The 24,568-nt window shown below is 32.4% G+C and overlaps 1 protein-coding gene across 7 annotated transcripts in view; it reads left to right on the forward strand.

The window, feature by feature from the left end:
- LOC127280594 (teneurin-a) overlaps nucleotides 1–24,568 on the forward strand; it is a 481,913-nt gene that overhangs the window by 429,689 nt on the left and 27,656 nt on the right. For all 7 annotated transcript variants that reach the window (XM_051303681.1, XM_051303683.1, XM_051303684.1 and 4 more), the window contains 3 exons: nucleotides 20,141–20,421; nucleotides 22,701–22,820; nucleotides 22,897–23,561. In XM_051303681.1, the coding sequence (XP_051159638.1) occupies nucleotides 20,141–20,421; nucleotides 22,701–22,820; nucleotides 22,897–23,561 (1,066 nt within the window). The remainder of the gene's footprint in view (nucleotides 1–20,140; nucleotides 20,422–22,700; nucleotides 22,821–22,896; nucleotides 23,562–24,568) is intronic.

The following is a 24,568-nucleotide window of genomic DNA, read 5'->3' on the forward strand; positions in this document are numbered from 1 at the left end:
CCAATCTCCTTTATTGTTCGTAATACGTTCCGTCGCCTTCTCAGGACTAAGTCGACAAAAAAGAAGAAAAAAAAACATTCCCAAGGAAATGTCTCCGGTCTCTCATGATAAATGCCGTTTCACTCGTTGTGAAAAAAATAGTCTCGTCCAATTATTCAGGTGGTAATTCTGTTTTCTAATGCCTTCTTTTTTTATTGTAAAGTTCAATGTAGGTTCAAAATAGTACCAATTTCGGCTTAACAGTTTTTAGTAGGTCAAATATACATTTTAGACACTAAAAACAGTTTTTATTATTATTATTTTAATACATGAAAAATCTCTCTCGCACTTGATTTATATAGTGTATATTTAAAAAAAGTGACAAAGATTGGTTCGTTCTCACACACATGAATGGGATGGTATTTTAAAATCGTTGTCATATACACGTTTGTTGTCCTTTTTAAAAAAAGGTTTATCAATCCTTTTTTATTTTTTCGTCCGCACGTTCACACCTACCTTGGTGACAATGGGCAGCAGATAAAAATCGGAGCCGAAATCTTTGAACTCCAATGGTTATAAGGTGGCATGATTTACGCAGCAGGGGTAATCTTATCTTCCGGGGGCATCAAAACGATTGTTATATACCTGCTCCAAGAAAGAGAGCTAGAGGTTTTTAGTCACAAATCAGACTTTTACGAGCCTTGATATATATGGTCACGAAATACAATATATTTCACTTTCTACCGGCCTTATTTTTCTTTAAATGGTTTTTTTTTTTGCCTTTTATTTTACCCACCGCTTTGAACTTTAATTATCACAAATATTTACCCTCCATTTTTGGTAAAAATCCAAACACATAAATTACAATTGTGTCCTGCTTTTGAATTTAATTTTCCTGTATTTTTACTAAAAGATTGATTCAGAGAGAGAGAATACATAACCTCAAAAATAGAAGTCGTCGTGGTTGCGCAGTAATATTGTGCACATTTTCCAGCTGCGCAATAATATCTTGCGCACTGTACTAGTGTTCTGAGTACTTTAGGGCTGCGCAGTAGTTTTACGTTGCAATTTATAGCTGCGTATTAAACGGAAAACTAAATATTGAACCTGTGAATCTTACTGCAGTTTATAAATATGTACTTGGTACGTAAATTCACGTATCTAGAGAGAAGTACAGATCTCTAGTGGCAATATATAGAAAATGGAAAGAGAGAGAATATATAAGTAATTCATCGTGTATCCTGACACCGCTAGAGTGTAAATACCACTGAAGCCACATAACTCGACCGAGCGTCTCTGACGATTTCCGTCTCTCTTTTCGTCGTCATCATCGTTTCTCGTTTCCACGTATCCCAGTTATATCACGTTATTTTATACCTCCCCCTCCCTCAGTTAATGTAAATAAATGCTTCACGTCAACAGGCAACTCTCTACCTCGTTACTATACACGTGCAAAATATATAGCAAAACCACTCTTGAAGAACTGAAATTATTCTCAAAACAAGAGAGAGAGAGGAAAGGACGCAAATGCCAAGAGGGGGCGGAGTCGGAAATAAATAAGACTGGGTTTGTGTTGTTTTTGAAGGGACAAAAAAAGCTGTGGGGCCGTGCCAAAGATAAAAGTGCAACTTGGTTCACGACGAGGGAGGCTGGGCTCAATTAACTTCTCGAGTTTCTTTAAATTATTATCCAACTGGAAAAACTGAGTTCTGCATTTGATCCCTATATGTTTAAAAATCACAGAAAATTATACAATTTTTATAGATCTATTTTTTATTTAATTTTGTTTTTTAGGGGGTCTAGAAGCTATTGTTGACCTATATGAGAGAGAAAATGAAATTTAGTATTTGTCGTAAAAGAATGATTTAAAATTCATTTACCGCATTTGAGGGGAAAAAAAAATTATACTGTTTCACTCATGAGACGTAATGATCCTGCGGAGGTTGTAGTATTCTTTATGACCGTGGGGGAGGCAGCGCCCATTGGCCTGGTTCCTGTCTCTCTCTTTTTCTCTCGTGCGGCTTGTCTACCATCTTTTCTTGATTCTTTCCTTCATAGCTCTCTCCGTCCATCACTTTCCGCTCTGCCGTCTGTACTTTCAACTGCCGGCCGATATTGATCCAGCGACGTGGCAGTGCCGCCCGGTTATTACTTTATGCCGTGTACTTACACTGAATATCCTCTTTTTTTCTCTCTCTCTCTCTCTCTCTCTATTGCGTCCTTTCTGTATTTTTATTTTATACAATTTTTGTGTGTACGTATTTGAAACTTTCCTATACAGGATATTTGCGACAAATCCACTCGTGTGTGCAACACAAATACCCAGGAATTTACCTAAAGTTTCCATGAAATTCGATGCAATAGAAAAAGGTCCAAACGACACGAATAAAACATACCCCGTTTAGAAAAGAGCCGGGAACAGATGCTTCTCATCGAAAATGATTTCCAATAGGATCGAACGGAGGTAGAAGAGACATTCAAGATCCTCCAATAGGAAACTCAATTTCGCATGGCTCGCGTACATTCAAGTGAGAGAAACGAGTTTTTGTTTGCACAAATTTATTCGAGGCGAAATCTCATTTGAATAATACATTTATTCCTCGTAAAATCTAATAAATCCAATATATATATATATTTAATACATATGTATTTCTAATTTCATTTCTATTTTCTTAAAATAAATTTACTTATTAATATACTTTTGAACCCAATTTTAAAAGATAGTTCTGAAATTAAATTATCGATATTTATACAATTTATATAATATTTGTAGTCTGTCAATTATTCATGATCTAGTATGAAACACTTCCCACTTATGGGGGATCTTCTTAGTTGTTGGCTTCTCAAATATTGAAGTTAATAACAACTGATATTAAAAAAGAAAATTATTCATGAAAAAATTCTCACTTATATAGGTCTTCTTAGTTGTTGGCTTCCCAATTATAAATGTTAGTTTCAAAATTATTCATCATCTAGTAAATACTTCCAAAGTGGCTTCCTAAATATTAATAAGAAAATTATTCATTATCGGATTGTTATAAAATATTTTGTAATAATTCAAAAAATACATTTAGTAAATGTTTTTTGTTTGGCAAAAAGTTGAAAGTAAAACCAAGAAGTTATATATATTTTAAAATGTATTAACAGAAATAGAATAACGCTTTAATATCAATGAAAACTTTGTAAATTGGCAGTTTCTAAGTTCGCACATTTTGTGCGCTTGAATTACTTTTTTTCAACAGGTGGCACTATTTTCCTTGTTATTATAGTATGTCTTTACATAGAACGAGAGCTATAGGTTTCTCTATCACTCTTTTATATTGTGTTATACCCTTTGGCGTTTTGACGCCTCCCACAAATTATTATTCACTTCACTCTCATATTCCATAAATGAAATACTTTTACCCACATATTTTTTTTATAATTTATAAATGACATTTTCAGATAGAAAGTACATTGTTACACAGGACTTTGTAAAATTCCCCTACAGGTCAAACACTCCCCTTTATTCTGATTCTATTATTATACATAAAAACTATTAAAATTTTCTATAGCTCACATTTTAGGAAACAAATGCCATTCATTACATATTCCAATATACAATTTCTTTTCCACTAAATTGATTCCGACATTCTGAATAATAAAAATTAGATATACAAGAATTTTTATGTGATCAGAATTTCAAATAAATTTATCTTTTAAAGAGTAAAAAAAAAGTCCTTTTAAGAGGAATATTCTTTTATTTTGAAGGTAGTATGATTTATAGTATTCGGAATGCATTTTAAAGAAGAAAAAAAAATGATGCCATACAATTGGAATATATATGGGGTCTTTGGGTTTAAGGAGACGTAAAAGAAGCCCATTGTGATCCATTATATACACGTTTCGAATGGCTAATCAAACATTTTATGGAAGGTTGCAGGTGCTACTGTTTCCCTATTCGACTCTCATATATACACAAACCCAGCAGGTGATGCTTAATGGACAATTGAACGCGGAACTATTACCACTATAATTAACATACCTCTATGCTTATTTTTCTTTCATTTATTATCTTCCAATGTCATTTCATCGTGTCAATGAAATTGAATGAAAACATCTGTTTTTGGCTGCTCATTTCAATGTAATTGATATTTTCCTTTCCTAGGGTCCTTCATTCTAGTGTTGCATATAATCTCACTATTTGAAAGCCTCTTTACTTTGAAGATTATTTCGAGAAAATTATTATATAGATGAATATTTTATACATGTATACAAATTATATATATATATATATATATATATATATATAGAATTTGTTTAATAATTCCCTCCAACTAGATTGCCAAACTAATGGGCTATTCAAATACCTTTTGCTACCACTACTTGGGGCTTAGGCCTTTCATTAAGCTGATAAGCTCCACAGCCATAATTCCTTCGCTAAACAACCTACTCTTCTGTTCACCTAATAGTTTCAAATACGTTGTAGCTGTTCTCTTTCTCCATGGATTAGATTTGGTTGATTTACGTCATAACACTCGAAAAGCTTCTTAAAAAACTTCTTGAGAAATAAAAATTATATACTCCTCCACACCAACTTCCCGTCTTTATATATATAACGTATATTTCCGATAAGGTTTCAAGGATCCACGTAATTGAAATCGAACAAAAAATGAGTCAAGCTGGCAACCCACTTTTAAGCTCTTGAAGACTAAAATTAAACTCCAGCGACGGATTTAACGGATCAGACTCACTTTACACAAAAAATTAATTGCCACTTATTTTCTCCTCCTTAGGTCTTATGAATCAAAAAATGAATTTTGCAACGTTTCTGATAATATGAAATTTCTTCTCTTTTATTTCAAAAAAGATTTTTTTCATATATAGATAAAATTTTTTTGAATCAATATATTGTTTTGGAAAAAATTCACTTTTTTCAATTAGAAAAAATTATTCTAATTAGAAACGCAAACGAGTTCGTTTATAAATATAATCTCATTGAAATAACTGATACTTTTCGATAAAAAAGAAAAAAATATTCTTACAAAGACTACTTTTGTTTCAAGCTCTAAAGATCGGTTTAGGAAGTTGAAAAAAAAAGTCGGAAATTTTCAAGAACACTCTTGACACTTGAGCATATAAAGGAATCCCGTGTGTTATGGGAATCTAAGTTGATAAAACAGAGGGCATCAAACTAGTCAGACAAGTGCTTTTTGGTGAATGGTTTTTTTCAAGCGTATTCTATTTTCGATAAGAGTTTCTTGAAATAATAATAATTAATTGCTCACTTGATAATAATTACTAGTTTCAAAAAAAAATATTTCTCGAAAAAATTTACAAACTTAGAATTTTTTAAATTATGATTAACATCCATACAAAGTTATTGCATTTCAAAAGCAGTTTTCCTATATATATAATTATATGGTGTGATCTCTCAATCGTTAATATATATAGAATTTAATAAACGGCAAACTAGGCAGTATCGCGATTCGCAGAATAAATCATTCAGAGGGCGATGAACGCGACTAAGCAGGTGCACTGCTCATTTTCTGCAAGTAATAAATAAAAAATGAAACATATCCGCTGACTGGCTAAAGGCACGTGTGTTTATATATATACATTCTATATATATATATTTATACATATTTCTAAGTTCCTAGTGCATAGAGATTCAAGTAGCTATTTAAGTATATTCATACACTTGTATATTTCGTTGTGATCGATTATTATTATTCTTTTCTTGAAGCTCTTTCTTCACTACTTAACCCCTACGCCAAACGGATATATCACACGCACTTACATCTAGGGATGTATAGACCGTCTTATAATTAGAGTTGGTCGTTAAAGTTCTTCGTATAACCCGTTAAAGCTTTCGCAAAAACGATTACTGCAAGTACTTTGATTCCTCCCTCGCTTTAACTTCTATACGCCTGTTTCTGTACTTTGCCGCCAAAGTTCTTGTCTTTATTTTCCTTTTTTTTTACCTCCTTTTCTTTCCGTTATATACCTACAATTACTCTTGCCCGAGACGTCTAGTCGCTTCGGGCAGTTTCATAACTTTTCATGTCCAAGGGCAAGGTCCGATTTTATTTGAAATTTACATAATTATTATTATTATAATGGAGGAAATGAAAAAAAATTCCTCTCTCTTTAAGACTGATATTTATGAATTCTTTGAACATTTATATAATATTTAGTTAATTTTTAGTCTTTGTTCTTTTTTTTGTTTGTTATTACAAACATAACAGTAAAAAAATTATTCATGATCTAGTATGAAACACTTCCCACTTATAGGGGATCTTCTTAGTTATTGGCTTCCCAAATATTGAAATTAATTATTCATCATCTAGTATGATAATACTTTTAAATACTGGATCCTTTTGCGTAACACTATCGGTATTAATAAAATAAAAAAAAGAAACCACTTTCGAAATTTAAAATAATTCATTTCTCATGTATTAGACATGTCGGTCAGTTTCTCATATATATTTTTTAAAAGCAACTCAATGTTCGGGATTTAAAATACGAGAGAGATAAAGAAAAAAAAAGTATCTATATATATATTGACAAATTTTGAAAGATGAATTATTAATGATGAAGAGCTATTGGAATTGATTTTCTGCTCGATCACTAATCCCCGCGCGAGCGTGTAATAGAGATTATCTATCTTCGTCTCGTGAAATATTTTCATGCGCCACTTGACATGAAAAAAAAAAAATTCCTAACTTGAATGGAAACCATTCACGAGTCTTATCAGTGAGGAACACTGAACGGTCTAAAGTTTTGTGATTCAAGCTTGTTTCTTTTTTTGTCGATGAAGGCCTTATGTCTTCATTTTATCGTTTATTTTTTTTTTTTATGAACAATTCTCATTACTTTTTATTACATTTTTAAAAATTTCTCTCTTCTTTGTCCTACCCTCTGGACTAGAAATAAAAAAAAATGTATGGCAGTAAATCGAGCGAATGAGAAAATCGCGTGACACACTTGTGCCTCGCATGACGTTGGATCTTTCCGGTCTTTTTAATAACCCTTTTAAAATCTGAAGGAGAGAAGAGGAGAAAGAGAGAGACTTTTTCCTGTGAACCGATATAAAGTAATGCACTTCCACCGAAGACTCTCAGGGTAGGCAATCAGACTCTCGCTTGGTGCGCGCAAAGCTCATGAAAAGAGGAAGAAAATGAGATTTGAAGATCGACAAGAAAAGGAAGCTGAGACAGTTTCGAGAGAGGTGTACGCGCGGGCATTACGTCTCGAATCCTCTGTCGATATCTTCATCACTTGACGATAAAATAAAACTCCAATGAGTCCGTACTCTCTCGAAAGTAATTACAACTTAGCTGATCAGATTCTATGTGAAAAGCAACGCGCCTCTGATATCAACTTCGATCTCTCTTTCTCTATTTTCAATATATATATACAAATTAAAGATTAAATTACAATAAAGCAAAAACTTATTTTTTTTTTTTGCTTTAATTATAAATGCAGAAAATATTTTTAAAATAATTTTAAATATACATATATAAACACAAAAAACAAATAATGAATCTAATTTTAAAATTGAATTGCAAATTGTGTTAAAATTCAGATCAGCTTTTCGTGATTCATAAAAGGCTCTCTTTTTCCATATGAAATCCTTGCAACAGTTCTTAAAAAAAAAAGTTGAGACAATAATTAGAAAATTTGCATGTCAAAAGTATTCTCTGCGCCAAAAAAAAAAAAAAAAAATGTAAAAGAGCTAACAATGGCGAACGCTTAAATGTAAAAACTTTTTCAAGTATTAAGGCGCAAGATGACTTTGGTATTTCTCTCTTTCTCTCCCTCAATTTTCATCAAACATTATTTTACTTTGAAAAAAACATTATCACTCTCGTGAATTATAAATTATATGATTATCATGAAAAAAAAAACTCGCCGACGTTTATAATGAAAGTCACCGAATATAGAGAGATTAAGATTTTTTTTAAAGTCCATGAGAGATGTAAATTAATTTATAAATCAAGAAAAGAAAAAGTTGTTTGCATTAACCTTTGTAAAGCAAAAAAAAAAAATGAAACGCTGATTCAAATTGGCTTTAGTTATTCCAATAATAGAAATGATGAAGAATCAGATAAGAAAGTTTAGGGTGAATTTCCCTTTTTTTATTTTTGTCTGAGAGAAGGAGAGAGAGAGAGAGATCTTATCATTAAAGCATGATTCTTGCAATAATCATCTTTACGACGTCGGCGAAATCACTAATGGAGTGCAGTCGCTGAAGCGGGCGGTATAGTTGGATCCTTTCATTTAGATTCTATCTGTGACCATTGCGCTCATCCGAGCGTTATCTATTTATATATCGAATGCGCCCACGATGCCCACGCACAAGTCCTCAACAAGAGACGCGCACGCGAGAGAGAAAGGGGGGAGAGAGTGAGAGAGAGAGAGACCAAAGAGTCAGACGGAGTGGAATTAGCAAACGAAACGACGAAAAGTTTTCGGTGCCCCTCGCTTCCTGTCGTCGCGGAAGCGACAACGTCGGACTGTCCCAAACGACGAAAGCCGCGCATTAATCACACCCCTTGAATATATACGAGGGGACATTGTTACTTGCAACTCTCGTAGACGAGAAAACACTCTCCATCTCTCTCTCTCTAATACTAATAAAAAAATGTTAAATATTTTTCCTTTTTTCAATCAGATATTATTAAGGCGTGCCTTTTAATTTGCAATTACCATTATTACTCGTTAATAAGACAATATGAAAAAAAAATTTAATAACTACTAACTAATGATTCATCACTATCAAATTTATTTTTCAAAAAAAAAATTTGTAGAATGTTTTCTAACAAAAATTAAAATTGGTATTTTTTTTCTTAATACATATACGGAGAGAGAGAGAAAGATTAATATCTTCCTCGTTGGGAGTGTGATCGATCGATCGCGCCCCTCAAGAACACAATCTTTAATCTTTTCGGACAAAATAAACAAGATTCCGGATTTTCGATTCTCGTTTCCTCGCGTCTGGTACCAATTAGTCTCTCTCCGCGTGGCAATACCTTTCAACACTCTCTCTCTCTCTTTCTCTGATATACATCGACTCCCGCAGATCTTAATGGTCGGTTTGGCGAGCAAAAAATATTCGCATCTTCACTCTGTCTCTATATTTAAATGACACACCCCTTTCAGTAAAGGCTCTGATTTCAAGATGTCTAGTAATTTTTTTTTGTTTTGATGTCTCAATATATGGTTTGGAGATGGAATAATTGCATTCGAATTTTAAAACAATTATTTTCTTAACGCTGATGGTTTGTTATTACAAACAATTAAATTATTCATGATCTAGTATGAAACATTTCCCACTTTTGGGAGTCTTCTTAGTTGTTGGCTTCCCAATTATTAATGTTAATATTGATTCATCGTCTAGTCTATGACTCTTCTAAATATTAAAGTTAACAAAATTATTCATCATCTAGTATGAAAAACTTCCCAAATATTGGATTCACTTAGTTTTTAACTTTCGTAACATTAATAAAATAAAAAATTGCTTTCAAAATTTCAAAGAAGCCAAACAACTGACCATTTTTTTTTGGATTAGGTTTTATTCTTGAAAAAAAGTTGTCTCCAATTGCACAAGTGGTCGTTTCGAGTTGACATTAGAAACCAACGGATGAGGTTCAACGCCTCTGGGGAGTGACAAAAATTAATAACTTACGAGTGAGGGTTGTAACTTTAGAGGATGGTCGTTAAGTTTTTTTTCCCCTTAATTACGCGGTTGAAATTTGACAATTTTTCCAACCAACTTTTTTTTAATAATGATAAATGAACATAATTCGTCGTTTTTTTTTCTTAATTTTTCAATCATCATAAAACAATTGTATATTTTAACAGCAAAAATTGACTTTCTGAAAATAATCCGTGTTATTTTTCAAAAGTTAACTTACAAAAATTGAATAATTGGTTTACTACAGATATCATTAAAGTAGCAGTAGGGATCAGAAATATTTTGAAATAAAAAAGCGACGCGCATATGAAATTTGAGTTGAAAATTTTGAAGGGGCGTATTCCTGAAAGTGAAGGAGACATATGTGATGAGGGAGTGAGAGAGGGCAAAAAGATTTGCAGTTCCGAGTTGTGAAGTGTGTCCAAGTGCTCGCACACAAAAGAGAGAAAAAAAAACCCCTCTGGAACCTTCCACACACACGCGCGTGCACCTGGATCGCATTGTGATTGGGACCTGGTTTCAAATGTTGTGCGGGCTAACGACAACAATGCGATGACGAATGCTCGCTCGCTAACCAGAGAGAGAGAGAGAGAGAGGAAGAGAAAAAAAGGGAGTGAGAGAGAGAAGACCCTTGGCAAGTTGCTGCTTTATATGCCCCGCCATGTATGCCTACTTAAGTGTATTACTGTGCACAATATATACATCCGCGTCCCACTAGGGCAGGTATCTTTTGTCGACTATGTCAAGCAAGATGAGCTGGATCCTTTTTGAAGGAGAGATTACTTCATTGAAATGCTTTTTAGGACTCTACATACAGAAAGAGAGAGAGAGAGAGAGAGAAAACCGTATTAAAATATAATACGGTTTATTATATGAATGAGGTCGAACGTGGACAAAACTGCTCACGCCCAACCGAACGTTAAATTGGACTTGGTCTTGTCACTATATATACGACTGTTAAGGAGCTTATGTTTAATTCTCATTTAAAATATAACGTCCTCGTTATTTCCCTTATAATATACTTCTCTCTATATTTATAAAGAGAAATAGTAACTCTCTTGAAGAAGCAAGTTGTCCCCTGAACGTATTCATCAAATATTCTCTCTGAAATGCGCTTCAATTGAGTGTATATACAGCAGGAATTATAATTCAAAGAATTAAGACTCAAAAGTATAACCAAGGGTCGAATATACATATATATAAGTAAGTCCAAGAGATCATTTGGGGACTTTAGAAAATAATGCTTCTTTTGATGTTTCCAAGACATTACTATCTTTCATTTGGGAGCATTGTATTTTTTCTAACAAAGCCTACAAGGTTGACGAATTTTTCCTTTTTTCTCAAAAAAGAATCAAATTGAATACGCACGAACACTAAACGACATAAAACTGGTATAATTTTGATATTGATCTTCTAAAGAAGGTAGAACCACTTTTGAAAAAAAACGGTATTCTTATCTGATGAAATATGCTCCATTAGTGCTTCTTTTGTATCAAAAGTGAAGCTGACTATCACTTTAAAGTGATCCTAAATTTTAAGATCACATCTCTCATGACCTTTGTCCTTCAATAAGTTTATTCCAGTTTTAAAGAATTTAGTTTTTAGGTTACTTAAGATTACATTAGGTAACTCCTAAAACTAGTAAAGTTTCAAGACCCTAGTCCTAGTTTCTTGAAACTAAAAATAATTTTTTTTGTAAATGAATAATTGAATAGATTTGGATGTGGGATAATCTTGAGAGAACTAAATATATTTCATAAAAGAGAAAGCCGAGCAGATAAGAGGACTAATTTTTTTTTAATGTTCTTAAGAGTATTAACCAAAAAAAAAAAACATACACACATACATACGTACATTGAATACGCGAGATTGAATGAAAGCAGTTCATAAAGAAACAAACTCGTCTTTCAGGCAACTTTTGTACTCGAAGGATTGTAGTTAACGAGGCGTTGAGCCTTTTTATGTATCCTCTTCATAGTACTCGCGTCGAGATATTTACGGTTGCATGTGCCAGCTGTGCACGTTCTTACGCTCATGGAAAAAGGATACTTGAGTCATCAGTGTGTAATATGCAGGTTGTTTTTTTGCACATTCATTTTACGGATTACACATTCCGAAATTTTGCCTTTCTCTCTATCTTTTATACCGCACATACTTTTAAATCTCTTTTTGAAAACCCCTTTTACCTCCAAGGATTTGAAAATCCCCCCAAAAAGATACTATTCTAATTTATTGTCTTCTAATAAATTTTTCAGGATTAGTTTCTTTTTAAAAAAATGTCTAAATATTTCGACTTTTCCCATATATATTTCTTTTAGAAAAAAAAGGTGAGATTTTTAATAAATTTCCGGTTTTTGAATAGAGAACAAATTTTTGACGACAGTTTTCCTTTTTTTTGGAGGGCGTAACGAAATAAATTTTTGGATATAAAAAAGTCATTTAAAAATTGATTTCTTTGTGTAGTGAGAAAAAAAGGAAGGGACACGTCATTTTTCATCTATTGTCACAACTTTTAAGGAATAAAGCTTCTCTTTTTTTTTTCTTAAAGATTTGAAAGATTGTTCGATTTTGGCCCCCTTGAGTGTCTTTTGTGCCAGTGAATTTAAAGACTTATACATATATATAGAAAGTTTTGAGTAGCTCATTCTATAGTACTTAGATCGTTGGTTACTCAATCATGCACTTGGCTTGATCTTTCATTCGTGCTCAAACATGTGACTCGAATCAAGTTCGTCGTCCGAATCTCGATTGCCATTCATAAAGTAACATTGTCAGTAGATACATATAGGTTCTCTTTCATAGTTTGTGGGTCGTACAATATGTATATATATATATATATAATACAAGAACATATCAGCCCTAAAGAGGGGGAGAATGCGTTTGGCGAAGCGGAAAAGCTGCAATAGGACGTTGTTCTCATTTGTATCCACGATCATGTGGTTTCCACACATTACGCATATATATACATGTCTATATAGATATGTATACACCCGCGTTTTCACGTTACCGAGAATCGTGTTTAAATTATCTCCAATTTATTGTCCCATTAATCATATTCTTTTCCATTTCTAAAACCCAAGCAAATAAATAATGTAACAGTCTGACACCATTTGTCACTGATTTGTTACCAGAAAACGTTGGATGTCAAATTCATAACTATAAATACATAAGGGATTCAAGAATTTTTTTAAAAATTCAAAATGACGAACTAACGTAAGTTATGAGGTGAAAGGAAAAATGTTTTTTTTTGTTCTTTTAGTTCTAGTTTCTATGTTTCTAAATTATCTATCATGTATGTCTCCTAGTCCTTAAATCGTAAATTTATTATTTTCATCCCTAATAAACGTCTCATAGTTTCTAAATTATAATTTAAGTCTGGACGCAGTCTTTAGTTTCTTAAATAGTAATGATAAAGTAATTATTCATTATCTAGTATGAAAATACTTCCATAAATTGGCACAAATAAAAAATTATTCATTATCTAGTATGAAAATACTTCCATAAATTGGATCCTTTTAGTTTTCAACTTTCTTGGTGAAAGTAATGATAAACATTAAAGGCAGCAAACAAATTATTCATCATCTAGTATGAAAATACTTCCAAATATTGATTTTCAATCTCACCTATAACAGAAATACAAAAAATTATACACAATATATAAAGTTTTACACTAAAATAAAAAAGAAATAAAAAAAACTTCTTGTACCCTAATGGTAATTTTTCTCGAATGAAAACATTTTGTGTATATATAATTGAGTCAAAGTAGCGAGGGTGATTCTTGAATGCTTAAAATAAAATATGAGGTTAGAAATTCGCGCATAAGGACCATAAGTCACCCGCACGTAAATTATTAACGTCACGCACTATAATTAGCCTTTGGAGGTATTAAGATTAATAACTAAGGTGACTACATATACTAAGTTAATCAATTACCAGGAGAGATAAAAAGAAAAAATATTCGAGACGAAGAATAGAAAGTTTACTGTACGCCGCACCATTAAACGCTAATAAATTTGAAAATAAAAGCAAGAAAAAAAATATATATTTATTTGTATGAGTAGATCCGTTGTATTAGGGGGAACGATGCAGGCACACAATTAGGTTGAAATAGAGCTTCCGGCAGAAGAGAGCACCAATTCTTTTCTCTCCCCGTTTGTGCGTGCATATAGGTGTCCGTTGTTATTATGTCTCCGTTAGTTTATGAGGGACCGCTCCTTTGCAGCTCAATCGTGATTTCTCTACACACGCCCTACATTCAGACACGGATTCCGGATTTAACGATAAATATCCGGGTTTGTCCCTCTCTTTCTAAGTTACTTCTTTATTAACCATTACATACTATACGCTTCTAAAATTATATAAGACTTCGCCCTTATTTAATATCAAGAGAGAGATTAGTTTCATTTATTTAAGTTTGTCTTCCGTGTCTTTAATTATACTTTATGGACAAATAAAAAAAAAAGGGAATTTCACATAAATCTTTAAGAGAAATTAGTTCAAGTCTAAAAATTTAGTAATGGAAAAAAATAATTTTTTATGGCAAATTAATTTCAATTTTTTTTTTACATATGCTCTTTTAGATATCGCAATAGTGAAAAGAAATTTTATAGGAGAGAATCTCAGGAGTCGTTAACTGTAAGCGACACGAGTGTCTTGCTTCTGTCGAGCATAATCGTGAGCCCATGATCGTTAAAATGTTCTTTGAGCCGTTCATGGGTCACACTTAGTATGCAAAAGCTCAGCAACATCACTCTTACAGTAAAGCTGTGTATTACTTGATGTTGCCACATTCAGAGTGAGAGAGAGAAGAATCGTTTTCATCTCCCCATTTTGTTCTTCTTCTCCCCTATCTACAATATATCCACCTGAGATTTTTCTTCATTAGATATTGCAACTAAATTCACAAAGCTCGTTTGAAAAGTAGAATACAAAATGGAGAGATATTTTTACGTAGTATTTTTAAATTAAATTAATATAAATTAAAACGAATAAGAAACTATTCAACAATTTTTTTCTAGAATCAATTTTTTTATACTTTTACTTCTCTTTTTTCGAAGGATGAAATTCAGTATGCCTTATTTCTTCTTTTTTTTGCCTCTTTTGTAGCAACAGCAGCAGAACACAACTGTTATATTACGAGATCCTTCGTTTTTTTTTGGTCGGGGGAGGGCCTAAACGTGTGCGACCTGCGTGAACTATAGCCCCCGGCTGTCGTTCTAGAGGCGGGTTGAAGAAAACCATGATCGTGTGTTTAACCTGGCCTGCGATAATTTTGCATTTTTGTCACGTGCACGATCTTATTACCGGCACACGCGCCCGTAATATTCTCACACCTCACTTTCATCGCAGCCGGCTTTCTTTCTAGCCTCGGGTTTCTTAGTCATTTCAGCTCCTTTACCACGTTTCCCTGTTTCTGCCGTTCTCTTCTTGACATTTGCGACTCGCAAGAACATCAACTCCTCGTGTGATATAAATAAAGTTTCATTTATGATCCTTTTACTGCGCTCAATCCCAGCTTTTCTTTGTATAGAAATAAAAAGAAATTTTTCTCTAATTCTTTCAAAAAAAAAACAGGCAAATATGATATTCTATTTAGGAGTTTTGTTTTTGAAAATACTCTCAATGCTAGTAAAAAATTATTCATGATCTAGTATGAAAAACTTTCCACACGGGAGTTTTTTAGTTTTTGGCTTTCCAATTAATATCAAAATTATTCATCATCTAATATGAAAATACTTTTATAAATTGGATATTAGTTTTCGACTTCCCAAATACAAAAAAAATTATTATTCATTATCTAATATGAAAAATCTTCAAAAAAATTGGCTGAAGGTTGAGTCTTTTAGAAGTATCTGAAACATAAAAAAAATTGTATCAATATCAGCTTGTTGAACAAAATTGAGATCTTGCGAGTATGGGTCAATAAAACAGAATTTTTTTTCTCGTCGAAAGCAAACTGATGAAAGCTCAGTCAGTTTTTTGATGAATGACAGTATCCACTTGAAGCAAAAAGGTACTGAAAGAGAGAGAGAGATACGGGTGGAATCAAATTGACGAAGCAATATATTTTAAAAGGTTGGTGAGGACACAGTCGTATTGGCTGTCTGGTATCATTTTGACAGTGGTGAGGGAAAGAGGGGTCAAATGTTGTCAAAATGATGGAGAGGTAGAAAAGTTTGCACAGTTGAGAGAGAAAGAGAGAGAGAGATGTGGTTCGTCTAACCCTCCGTCTATTTTTCGGTCAAAGTTTGCTATCGAGCCGTTCCTCTCTTTCTCTCTCTGGAATCCCCCAACAAAAGGGAAGCCACCCTTTTTCTTCAAACCACCCCCTCTACCTCATTTCGAGAGATATATATCATTTTCTTTTGTAATAACGTTACACCGCGCCTGTGCAAGGTTCTCTCGTCCCCTAACCCCTCGATTTTTCTCAACTCGGGGCGGGATGCGTTCGAAGCAGCATCAACGACAGTCGTAAACGTGACTGGACTCTTTATTATATAGGAATCTCTCGCTATTGAGAGGAGGGAATCTCTTCCTTTTTTTCGTCGAAAAGTCGATGCTCGTTTTTCTATAGACTTTGAACTAAATAATTATTTCTGAGACTTTAAATTGAAGGAAAAAATTTTTTTAGAAATATTTTTATGAAACTAAGGAATTCATTATGTCTAGGACTTGTCAAAGGAACAACAAAAAATTCATCATCTAGTATGAAAAAAATTTATTTCAAAAGATCATTTTTCTTTAAAAAAAAAAAACGTAACACTGCGCCTGAAATCTTCCTCCTCCCCCTCGAATTTCTTCACTTGCGGATGCGTTCGAAGCAGCATCAACGACAGTCGTAAACGTGACTGGACTCTTTATATGTATACGAATCTCTCGCTATCGGGGAAACTCACTCTTCTTCCTTTTTTTTTTCTTCGCGAAGTCGATGCTCGTTTTCCAAAAGTCGACTGTATATATAGTTGCTTTCACCTTAATATCGAAATAACGTACGTACCTGCCAACAGTCTTGTCACGTAATAAGGGAGGCGAAAGAATACTGGGAATTTTAAAAGAAATTCACTTTTCGAGGGAGTCGACGTGAGAGAAAAAGAGAGAAAGGGAAATAATCGAGAAATGAAGGGAGCCATCGGCTTTAATGCTTATAGTCGATAGGTTAATGGAGATGGAGGTAAAAGCAATGGTTTTGCCTTAACGAGACTTCAGTCTGCTGACTTTATAATTTTTCAAATGCCCCAGGCTCTCTCCCGCTCAAGTTGGAACGCTTCCGATGAAAAGCGAGAGCTTGAAGGGAAATTCACTTTGAAATATATTTATATATATATATATATATACATAGAGGAAGAATTATATTATATTTCGATTTTTCACTGAGAAATCAATGGTTGAATGTTTCTCGTGCGAGAAAAGCTTAATAATGATATAATTGACTCGCGAGGATTGCTATATAGCTTTTCTTTTCCTTTTTTCAATTTTCATTTCACGCACGAGCCGTTTCATTGGGATGGCGCGATAATACTATTCTAAAATTCTTCAGGCACGTATACTCATCATCGAAATCTCGTTTCGTACTTGAAAATACAAATTTTATCTGCACGAATCATATTCTTTTTTTGCTCTCGTGTTCTTTATTGCGTGGCTTCAGTTTGAATAATGCAAAGCACGACGGACAGAAGGCGAATTTCGCTGATTGCAGTGATTCACGACGTATAGTAACCGAGATAGAATATTCTTTTGCCGTATATTCTTTCTCTTTTCTTTTTTTTAGAACCATTTTCTCGCGCGCGCGATCTCTCCATTCACAAAAGAACATATTAGGAGACCATTTTCACACTGTTGGAATTGACTTAAAATAACGGGTTTTTTTTTTACTATCGCAAAAAATTATCATTTAGTGTTCACTTCTGTCACCTATTCACTGGACAATGAAAAATACATAAAACACACGTGCAAGGTTCATAAAAAAAAGGGAAAGATTATTTATATATATAAAATATTTGAGCACGTGTTTCTTCAAGTGCCTTTAACTTTTTCATTTCTCTTGTTTAGTGCTTTTGTTAACGCGAGCCTACCTACAGTTCTAAATGGATGACGTACAAATGATACAAGAGGCAATCACTCTTTTCGTCCTCATAGAAATTCAATTTTAACGTATATACAGGGACGGGAAAAACCTTACAAGGGAAGAAATGGAGTAAAGCCCTTGAAGTGTATGCGCGCAGGAAATAAGGGACTGTCACCCCCTTTGAATTCAGCTCTCATGATAAAGGTTAATAGGCAAATATATATAAAGGAAGGAAGGATAGGGAAACTTAGCAGTTTTCTTTTCATTATTTCTTCTCGTTAATCTTCTCCGCTGAACAAACAATTTAGACGATATTCAAACGTTGTTATATATTTTTTTTACTCGGAGACTCGAGACGCTAAACTATTTTACTTTAGAAATTGATTATATAAAGGGGGTCAAATATTAATACTTATAAAAGAATTATTCATCATCTGGTATAAAAATACTTTCAAAATTCGGATCTTAGTCTTTGCAATGGCAAATATTAATGTTCAATAAAAATTATTCATCTTCTAGTGTGGAACACTTTCCAAAAATCGGAACTTTAAATTGGCATATATTTATGCCCAATTAAAATTATTCATTATCTAGTATGAAAATACTTCCAAAAATCGGATCTTCATGTTCTTCACATTCTCATCTTGTTGTCCATCTGAAACAATAAAAAAAAAGTACAAATTTTAATATAACTATGAAAAATATTTTTATTTCACTTTATTTTTGATAAAGAGAAATTTTTGGTTTTATTTGAAAAGAGCATATTAAAATGTATCTTTTTTTTATTAAAAAGAAAAAAAATGTAATATTAGTTCCATTATACGATTACACGCCCTCCACTAACGTTAAAAATTATTTCCGGCCTTCTAGTAAGCTTCGAGGGGGAGAAAGTAGCTTCCTGTTGGCCTAATATGAAATCGATAAGCGAATAACCATTTGTGCTTGAGTGTACGCAACCCTATTATCGAAGCATCAATGTCGAACAGTTTTATATCCATGAAAATATATATATATATGGTAGATGAGTATATATATATATAAAGAGAAAGAGAGGAAGAAAAACACTTGCACCACTCACTTTCAGCTGCTTCACATTTTTTTTTTTTTTGAAGAACAATTTTTTCCCTTCTCATTCTTTTTAACCAACGTTATAAATATCGATTTCATTTATAATTGAAGACGAGACGGTTCTTTTGTCATAGAAAAATAAGTACATTGACAAGTCTCACGATGACGTTGCAAGTTATCAAATATTAAATTTTTTTTTTTACCTCATAAAACAACGCAGGGTGACTGCACTGTGTGTAATGTTTCTTCGAAATAACTGACTCACTCTTGAGAGACTTTTTCCCTTTTTTTCACAATTTGTTTTCCCTCTAATCAATCGAAAACACAAATATTTTTGTAATTTTTATATATTTTCTTTGCATATCAAATTTTTTTTGAAAATTATTCAAATAGAAAGTAAAAGAGTTTTTCCCACTCCAATGGGATAAACTATTTTAATACTCTTAGGGGAGTAAAATAACTTAGAATATTATTATAAATATTAGAGAATTATTAATTATTAATATATAATATATTATATTTATTATTAATATTAGAATATTATTGTTACTATTCAAATACTTAAGTATTATGTACTTAAATTTTGATCTAAGTTTCATGAACTATAAACATTGATTAGATGATGTTTTTGTTAAGTTGAGTTTATAAAGTCATGTATCATGATGTAGGTAATCTGAATGTGACATGTCATTGAAAGAACTAGTCTCACCAATTTTCCACTCAGACGACACTCGACTCTATATACAGGGCCTACAATCAACAATTATCTTTTTACTGATGTCGATATATAAACGAGGGGTGACGGTTACAACTTCTTCTCAAATGCGTGTGAACATATTGACGCAAATGAATAATTTTATATTAATTTTTGTTGTCACATTCCTCTCACAACTGTCAAATACTTGATATAAATAAATTTTGATAATAAAATATAATTATATCGTATATAAATGTTCTATTTTCGTTAAATTGAAAATTATATTTGCTTAATTAGAACATCCGGTATAATCAATTAAACACTAAATATCTTTAATTAATCTCATTTGTTTATCATATATAATATTATATAGCAAAATCTCCATTCGTTGTCAGTTTTATCACGAAGTAATGTTCGATATCATTAATCTTATTATTCTCATTAAATATCCAGTAACAGAACATTGTACGGTTTATTTAATTTAAAGCATTCCCCGGTGATAAATTTTCTAATTTGCATTTACATTTCATGTCACGAGTTAACCATTCATTCACGTCTCTCTCCGTTTCTGAAATAAATACTCATTTCGATTATATTTAAATCAATTTTTGCGACTTTTTTTTCTAATCTCTGAATTTTTTTATGTTTACAGATTACCGCCACCTCAACAACAAGTTCCTGTCGGTTCTCTAGGAGGTGGAATGGGAACTGGAGTGGGCAACGGTGGAAATGGCACAACAGGGGCCCAAGGTCAACCCTTGGTAATGCCGGGATTTCCACTACGAGCAGCAGCGGTACCTCATTACTCTCCCTATTCACCATCACGATTTCATATTGACAAGAGGTGTCAACACAGATGCTCGTGGAAATGCTTCTCCATTGCCTTGATTCTTCTCACCGTTGCTCTCGTTGCCATGCTCGCATACTTTGCCGGTAAACTAACTTTATATTTTTTTTTTCAATATAATATATACATAAAAAAAAGTTTTCAAGTTTCTCAACAAAATCCCTATAAATGAGTTTTCACTTTTGAGAAAATAAATAAATAAAAATAAAGTTTCAACAATTCCAATGAAATTCTCAAAAAATAGTTTTGAAAAAAAAAAAATGATCGCATACAATTTTTCATGAATACTACTCTAAACTCGAAGCTTTGGAATATTTAGGAAATTCGAGAAAGTGTAGCCTCAAGTCATGGAAGTTTTAGAAGCAAAAGATTTTCGAACTAGTACTACAAAAGATTTTTAGCGATTCATATATACATATCTGAAGAATTTGACAACTTTTTTTTTAAAGTACCTAGAAAGTTTATTTATTTCTATCTTTTTTTTAAAAAATTTTATATATAAAAGAGCAATTCGTAAGGGGGTAAATTTTATATAAATATATATATAAAAATTTATATGGGAACAATATTTAAATGTTATATACAGAGAAAAACTAATCAATCATTCTATTTTGTTGAAAGCGTTTTCGTTGAAAGGACTGTAATAATTTTGATTTGTTGGCTCGGATATCATTAAGTTATTGAGTTTCCACAATTTCTACAGAAACCTGACCGTACTATCTATATATATATATATACATTGAATTTCGGGTGACCTGGTATACGCGTTGCGCGACAGGATGCGCAGCTTCTACACACTATAGGGGAAATGGGTTCTGCGCGATCATGAAATAAGGTCATTCACAGTTCACTGGAACTCAATTTCAACAATAGTTTTATATGTATATATATATATATATATATATAATGTTCGAAGTTGCGTATAGAGAACAAAATCCTCGTCCCTCCACAAAAGCGTAATGGTCAATTCAGTGCTATGCGCGTAAATGCAGAGAGTTGAATTACCTCTGAGGTTGTTGAATCACCATAAAATTACGCTTCTGTTAACACAAAGCACCCAAGAGATTCGATGCTTAGTGTTGAATTTCTCCAAGTTACCGAAATAATGAAAGTTAAATAGAAAGAAAAAGAGAGAGAGAGAATGAGAGAGAGAGGGTGGGGGGTGAAAAAATCTCACCCTAGAAGTTAAAAAGTGATGTTGGAATTATTTACATTTAGTCTACACTTCTTTCTTTTTTTATCAAATAACCCGTTGTTGAATCCATTTCAATATAAAACTTGACCCTTGCGGCAAATTAAGTTTTCCTTTACTAATAAGAGAAAAAGAATTTTGAACAGAATTTTAAAATAAAAACAATTTTAAAAGCATTTTAGTATTAAAATTTTAATATGCAATTGAAAAAAAGTTTTGCAGACAGCAAAAAAAATTATTCATTATCTAGTATGAAATAACTTCCAAAAATCGGAAAATGGTCATTGAATTAGCAAATATTAATGCCCAATAAAAAATTATTCATTATCTAGTATGAAAAATCTTCCAAAAATTGTCTGAAGGACGATGGAGTTTTTTAAAAGTATCTGAAACATGAAAAAAATTGTATCAATATCAGCTTGTTAAACGAAATCGAGTATGAATTAAATCAATTGCGTATTGCGACAGTAATAATTTGAATTTAATATATATGATCTTTCGAAGAAAGTTCATTAAAATCAAGTCCTTAATGAGATTTCAGTTTGTCCTATTTTCACCCTCAAATTATTATTATTATTAAAAAGATCTACGAAAATTCAAATGTGTCGAATTTGGTTCCTGATGGGTTATATAGGCACAGAAAATGTCCTCGATAACCATTAACCTATTTTCTTGGTCGCATTAGTTTCCAAACATTGCATCGACTCTGGGAAATTCTAAGGATTTTACGTTCATCGGATTTCGGGGTCAAAAAGGCAAAAGAGAGGGATTACAATTCTCAACTGGATTCTCGTTGGGATTCATCGTTATACACGATGATTTCTGGCTTCATCGGGCAATTTAGTTCGCTTATCTCGCTCCGTTTCTCTCCTTCCCTAATTCAGTCACTTTTTAACTTCCTCTTATGTTGTAATGAACAAGGCGAGAGTTGGAAAATAAAAAAAAAAAAAAGAAAATTCTCGCGTTCTTTACGGGAATAGTATTCCACGAACCGAATGCAATTAGTGATCCCAATAAATCTGAATCCAATACCCATACACTTTTGCAAATACTAATACTAAATCTTCAAAACTCTAATTACTGTCTCATTAATGACACATTCATTAAAATAGAATGAATCATGTTTTTAATTTTTTGGAAAACTTTTCAATTAAAATATTTTTTTATTTTCAGCTGTGAGTTCAATGCGGCCAATGGATAGCACCAATTGTATTTTAGTTCAAGATATAAAGGCTGTTACCCATGAAAATTCACACGTTCATGATTCGATATCAACGCAGGTTCCAACGGAAGGTATATAATAGAATAAAGTGGCTACTAATTTGCTTGGAAAAGATTTGTCTTCAATAGAAAATTTCTTTTATTTCAGAGAGTTTACCAACAAGTACAGCGGAACATTCAAGTGCATCGGAGAATACTGGCGAGCAACAACAAAGTGATCCGCAAATTCAACAATCGGCGCAACAATGGCCAGCGGTTTTGGAATTGCAAGCTTATAATGTGGCTCATTCTGCCATGATACCACCGTACAATTTTTGGAATACCGAATTCTTGAACAAACAGCCTGCTTTTATACGACTCAATTTAACATTACCGTGGGGTGCAAACTTTGCTGTTTATGGAAGACGAAATGTTGCACCGAGCGTTATGCAATATGATTTTGTTGAATTTGTCAAAGGTGGAAGAGTCGATCATCGTCTCAAGAGGCATATCACCACATCTGATGTCAGCATTTACAGTCATCCTACAAAACACGAAAGATTGCATTCAAAGAATGATGATGACGATGATGAGAACTCGAAACATCATTTGATCAAAAGAAACACTTTAGAGTCAATGTTGGTTAACGTTAGTCTCTTACAGTATTTAGATACTGGTAGATGGTTCCTTTCGGTTTACAATGATGAATTACAACCTTACAAAGTCACGCTAATTGTTACCGAGGCAGAAGGAGTATCAACAACTTGTTTAAACGACTGTTCCGGAAGAGGCTCATGTTATCTGGGCAAATGCGACTGCATCGACGGATATCAGGTAAGAAACATTTTGCGTAACCGAACGTTAAATCTAACCTAACTTTGAAGGTAATCTTAACCTTTTGACCTATCTTAAGTTAGTCCCTTAATCTTCGACCTAACCCAATACTTCTACAGTGAACTTTGTCCCTTAACCTTTGACCTAAATTTTAGAGACTATGATCGATTATTAAAAAAAAGTAATAGTGATATTTTTTGTAATATAGGTACAAATGTACTTTTTAAAATAACAGATGAAAGAAATATTTCCTGATTGGTAAAATATATATTTTTTTTTAAATAGAGGTACTTTCGATATTTTGATGAATTTTTAAAAATTCGAGTTCAATAAAAGGTTTCGTAAATTTTTTTCTTTTAATTGAAAAAGCAAATATTTGTGAAGCGAGTTTTCAATTAATGTTCCTATGTATTAATATTTTCTTATATTGTCTCTAATAAAAATATTTAACTCTAAAATTGGAAAAATGATGAAAAAAAAAATTAATTAACCGTTCGAAATTTTATATATTTTTAAGCCAATGTACTTTATAGCCTTCGGTTTAGTAAATATAGTAAGGCCTAAAAAAAAATTATTCATCTTCTAGTATGAAACACTTTCCAAAAATCGGAACTTTACAGTCTTCTAATTGGCATATATTTATGCCTAGTAAAAATTATTCATCATCTAGTATGAAAATACTTCCAAAAATAGGATCTTACGTTTTTGCTTGAAAACTCCAAATATGAACTTCAAGATTCACCTAGAACAGAAAAAAAGAACACTACTTAAAATTTTAATATAGAAAAATTATTTTTTTTTAATAATTTAATGTATTATAATATTTTAATTCTAACATTTTGTCCACCATATCTATATTTATGAATTCTATATAGTTGATTATAAATCCTATTTAAGAGGATATATTGTGAGACAAAATTCTTCTTAGCCATAATTCTCGTGGATTATCAAAATAGACAGTTTATAAAATAGTATAGAGCGAAGTTGTTGGAATTGTCTTTGTTGAC

Source organism: Leptopilina boulardi, unplaced genomic scaffold, assembly GCF_019393585.1.
Source record: "Leptopilina boulardi isolate dan_hultmark-lab unplaced genomic scaffold, ZJU_Lbou_2.1 LbouV2_248, whole genome shotgun sequence".
In the NCBI taxonomy this organism is placed as follows: Eukaryota; Metazoa; Arthropoda; class Insecta; order Hymenoptera; family Figitidae; genus Leptopilina; species Leptopilina boulardi.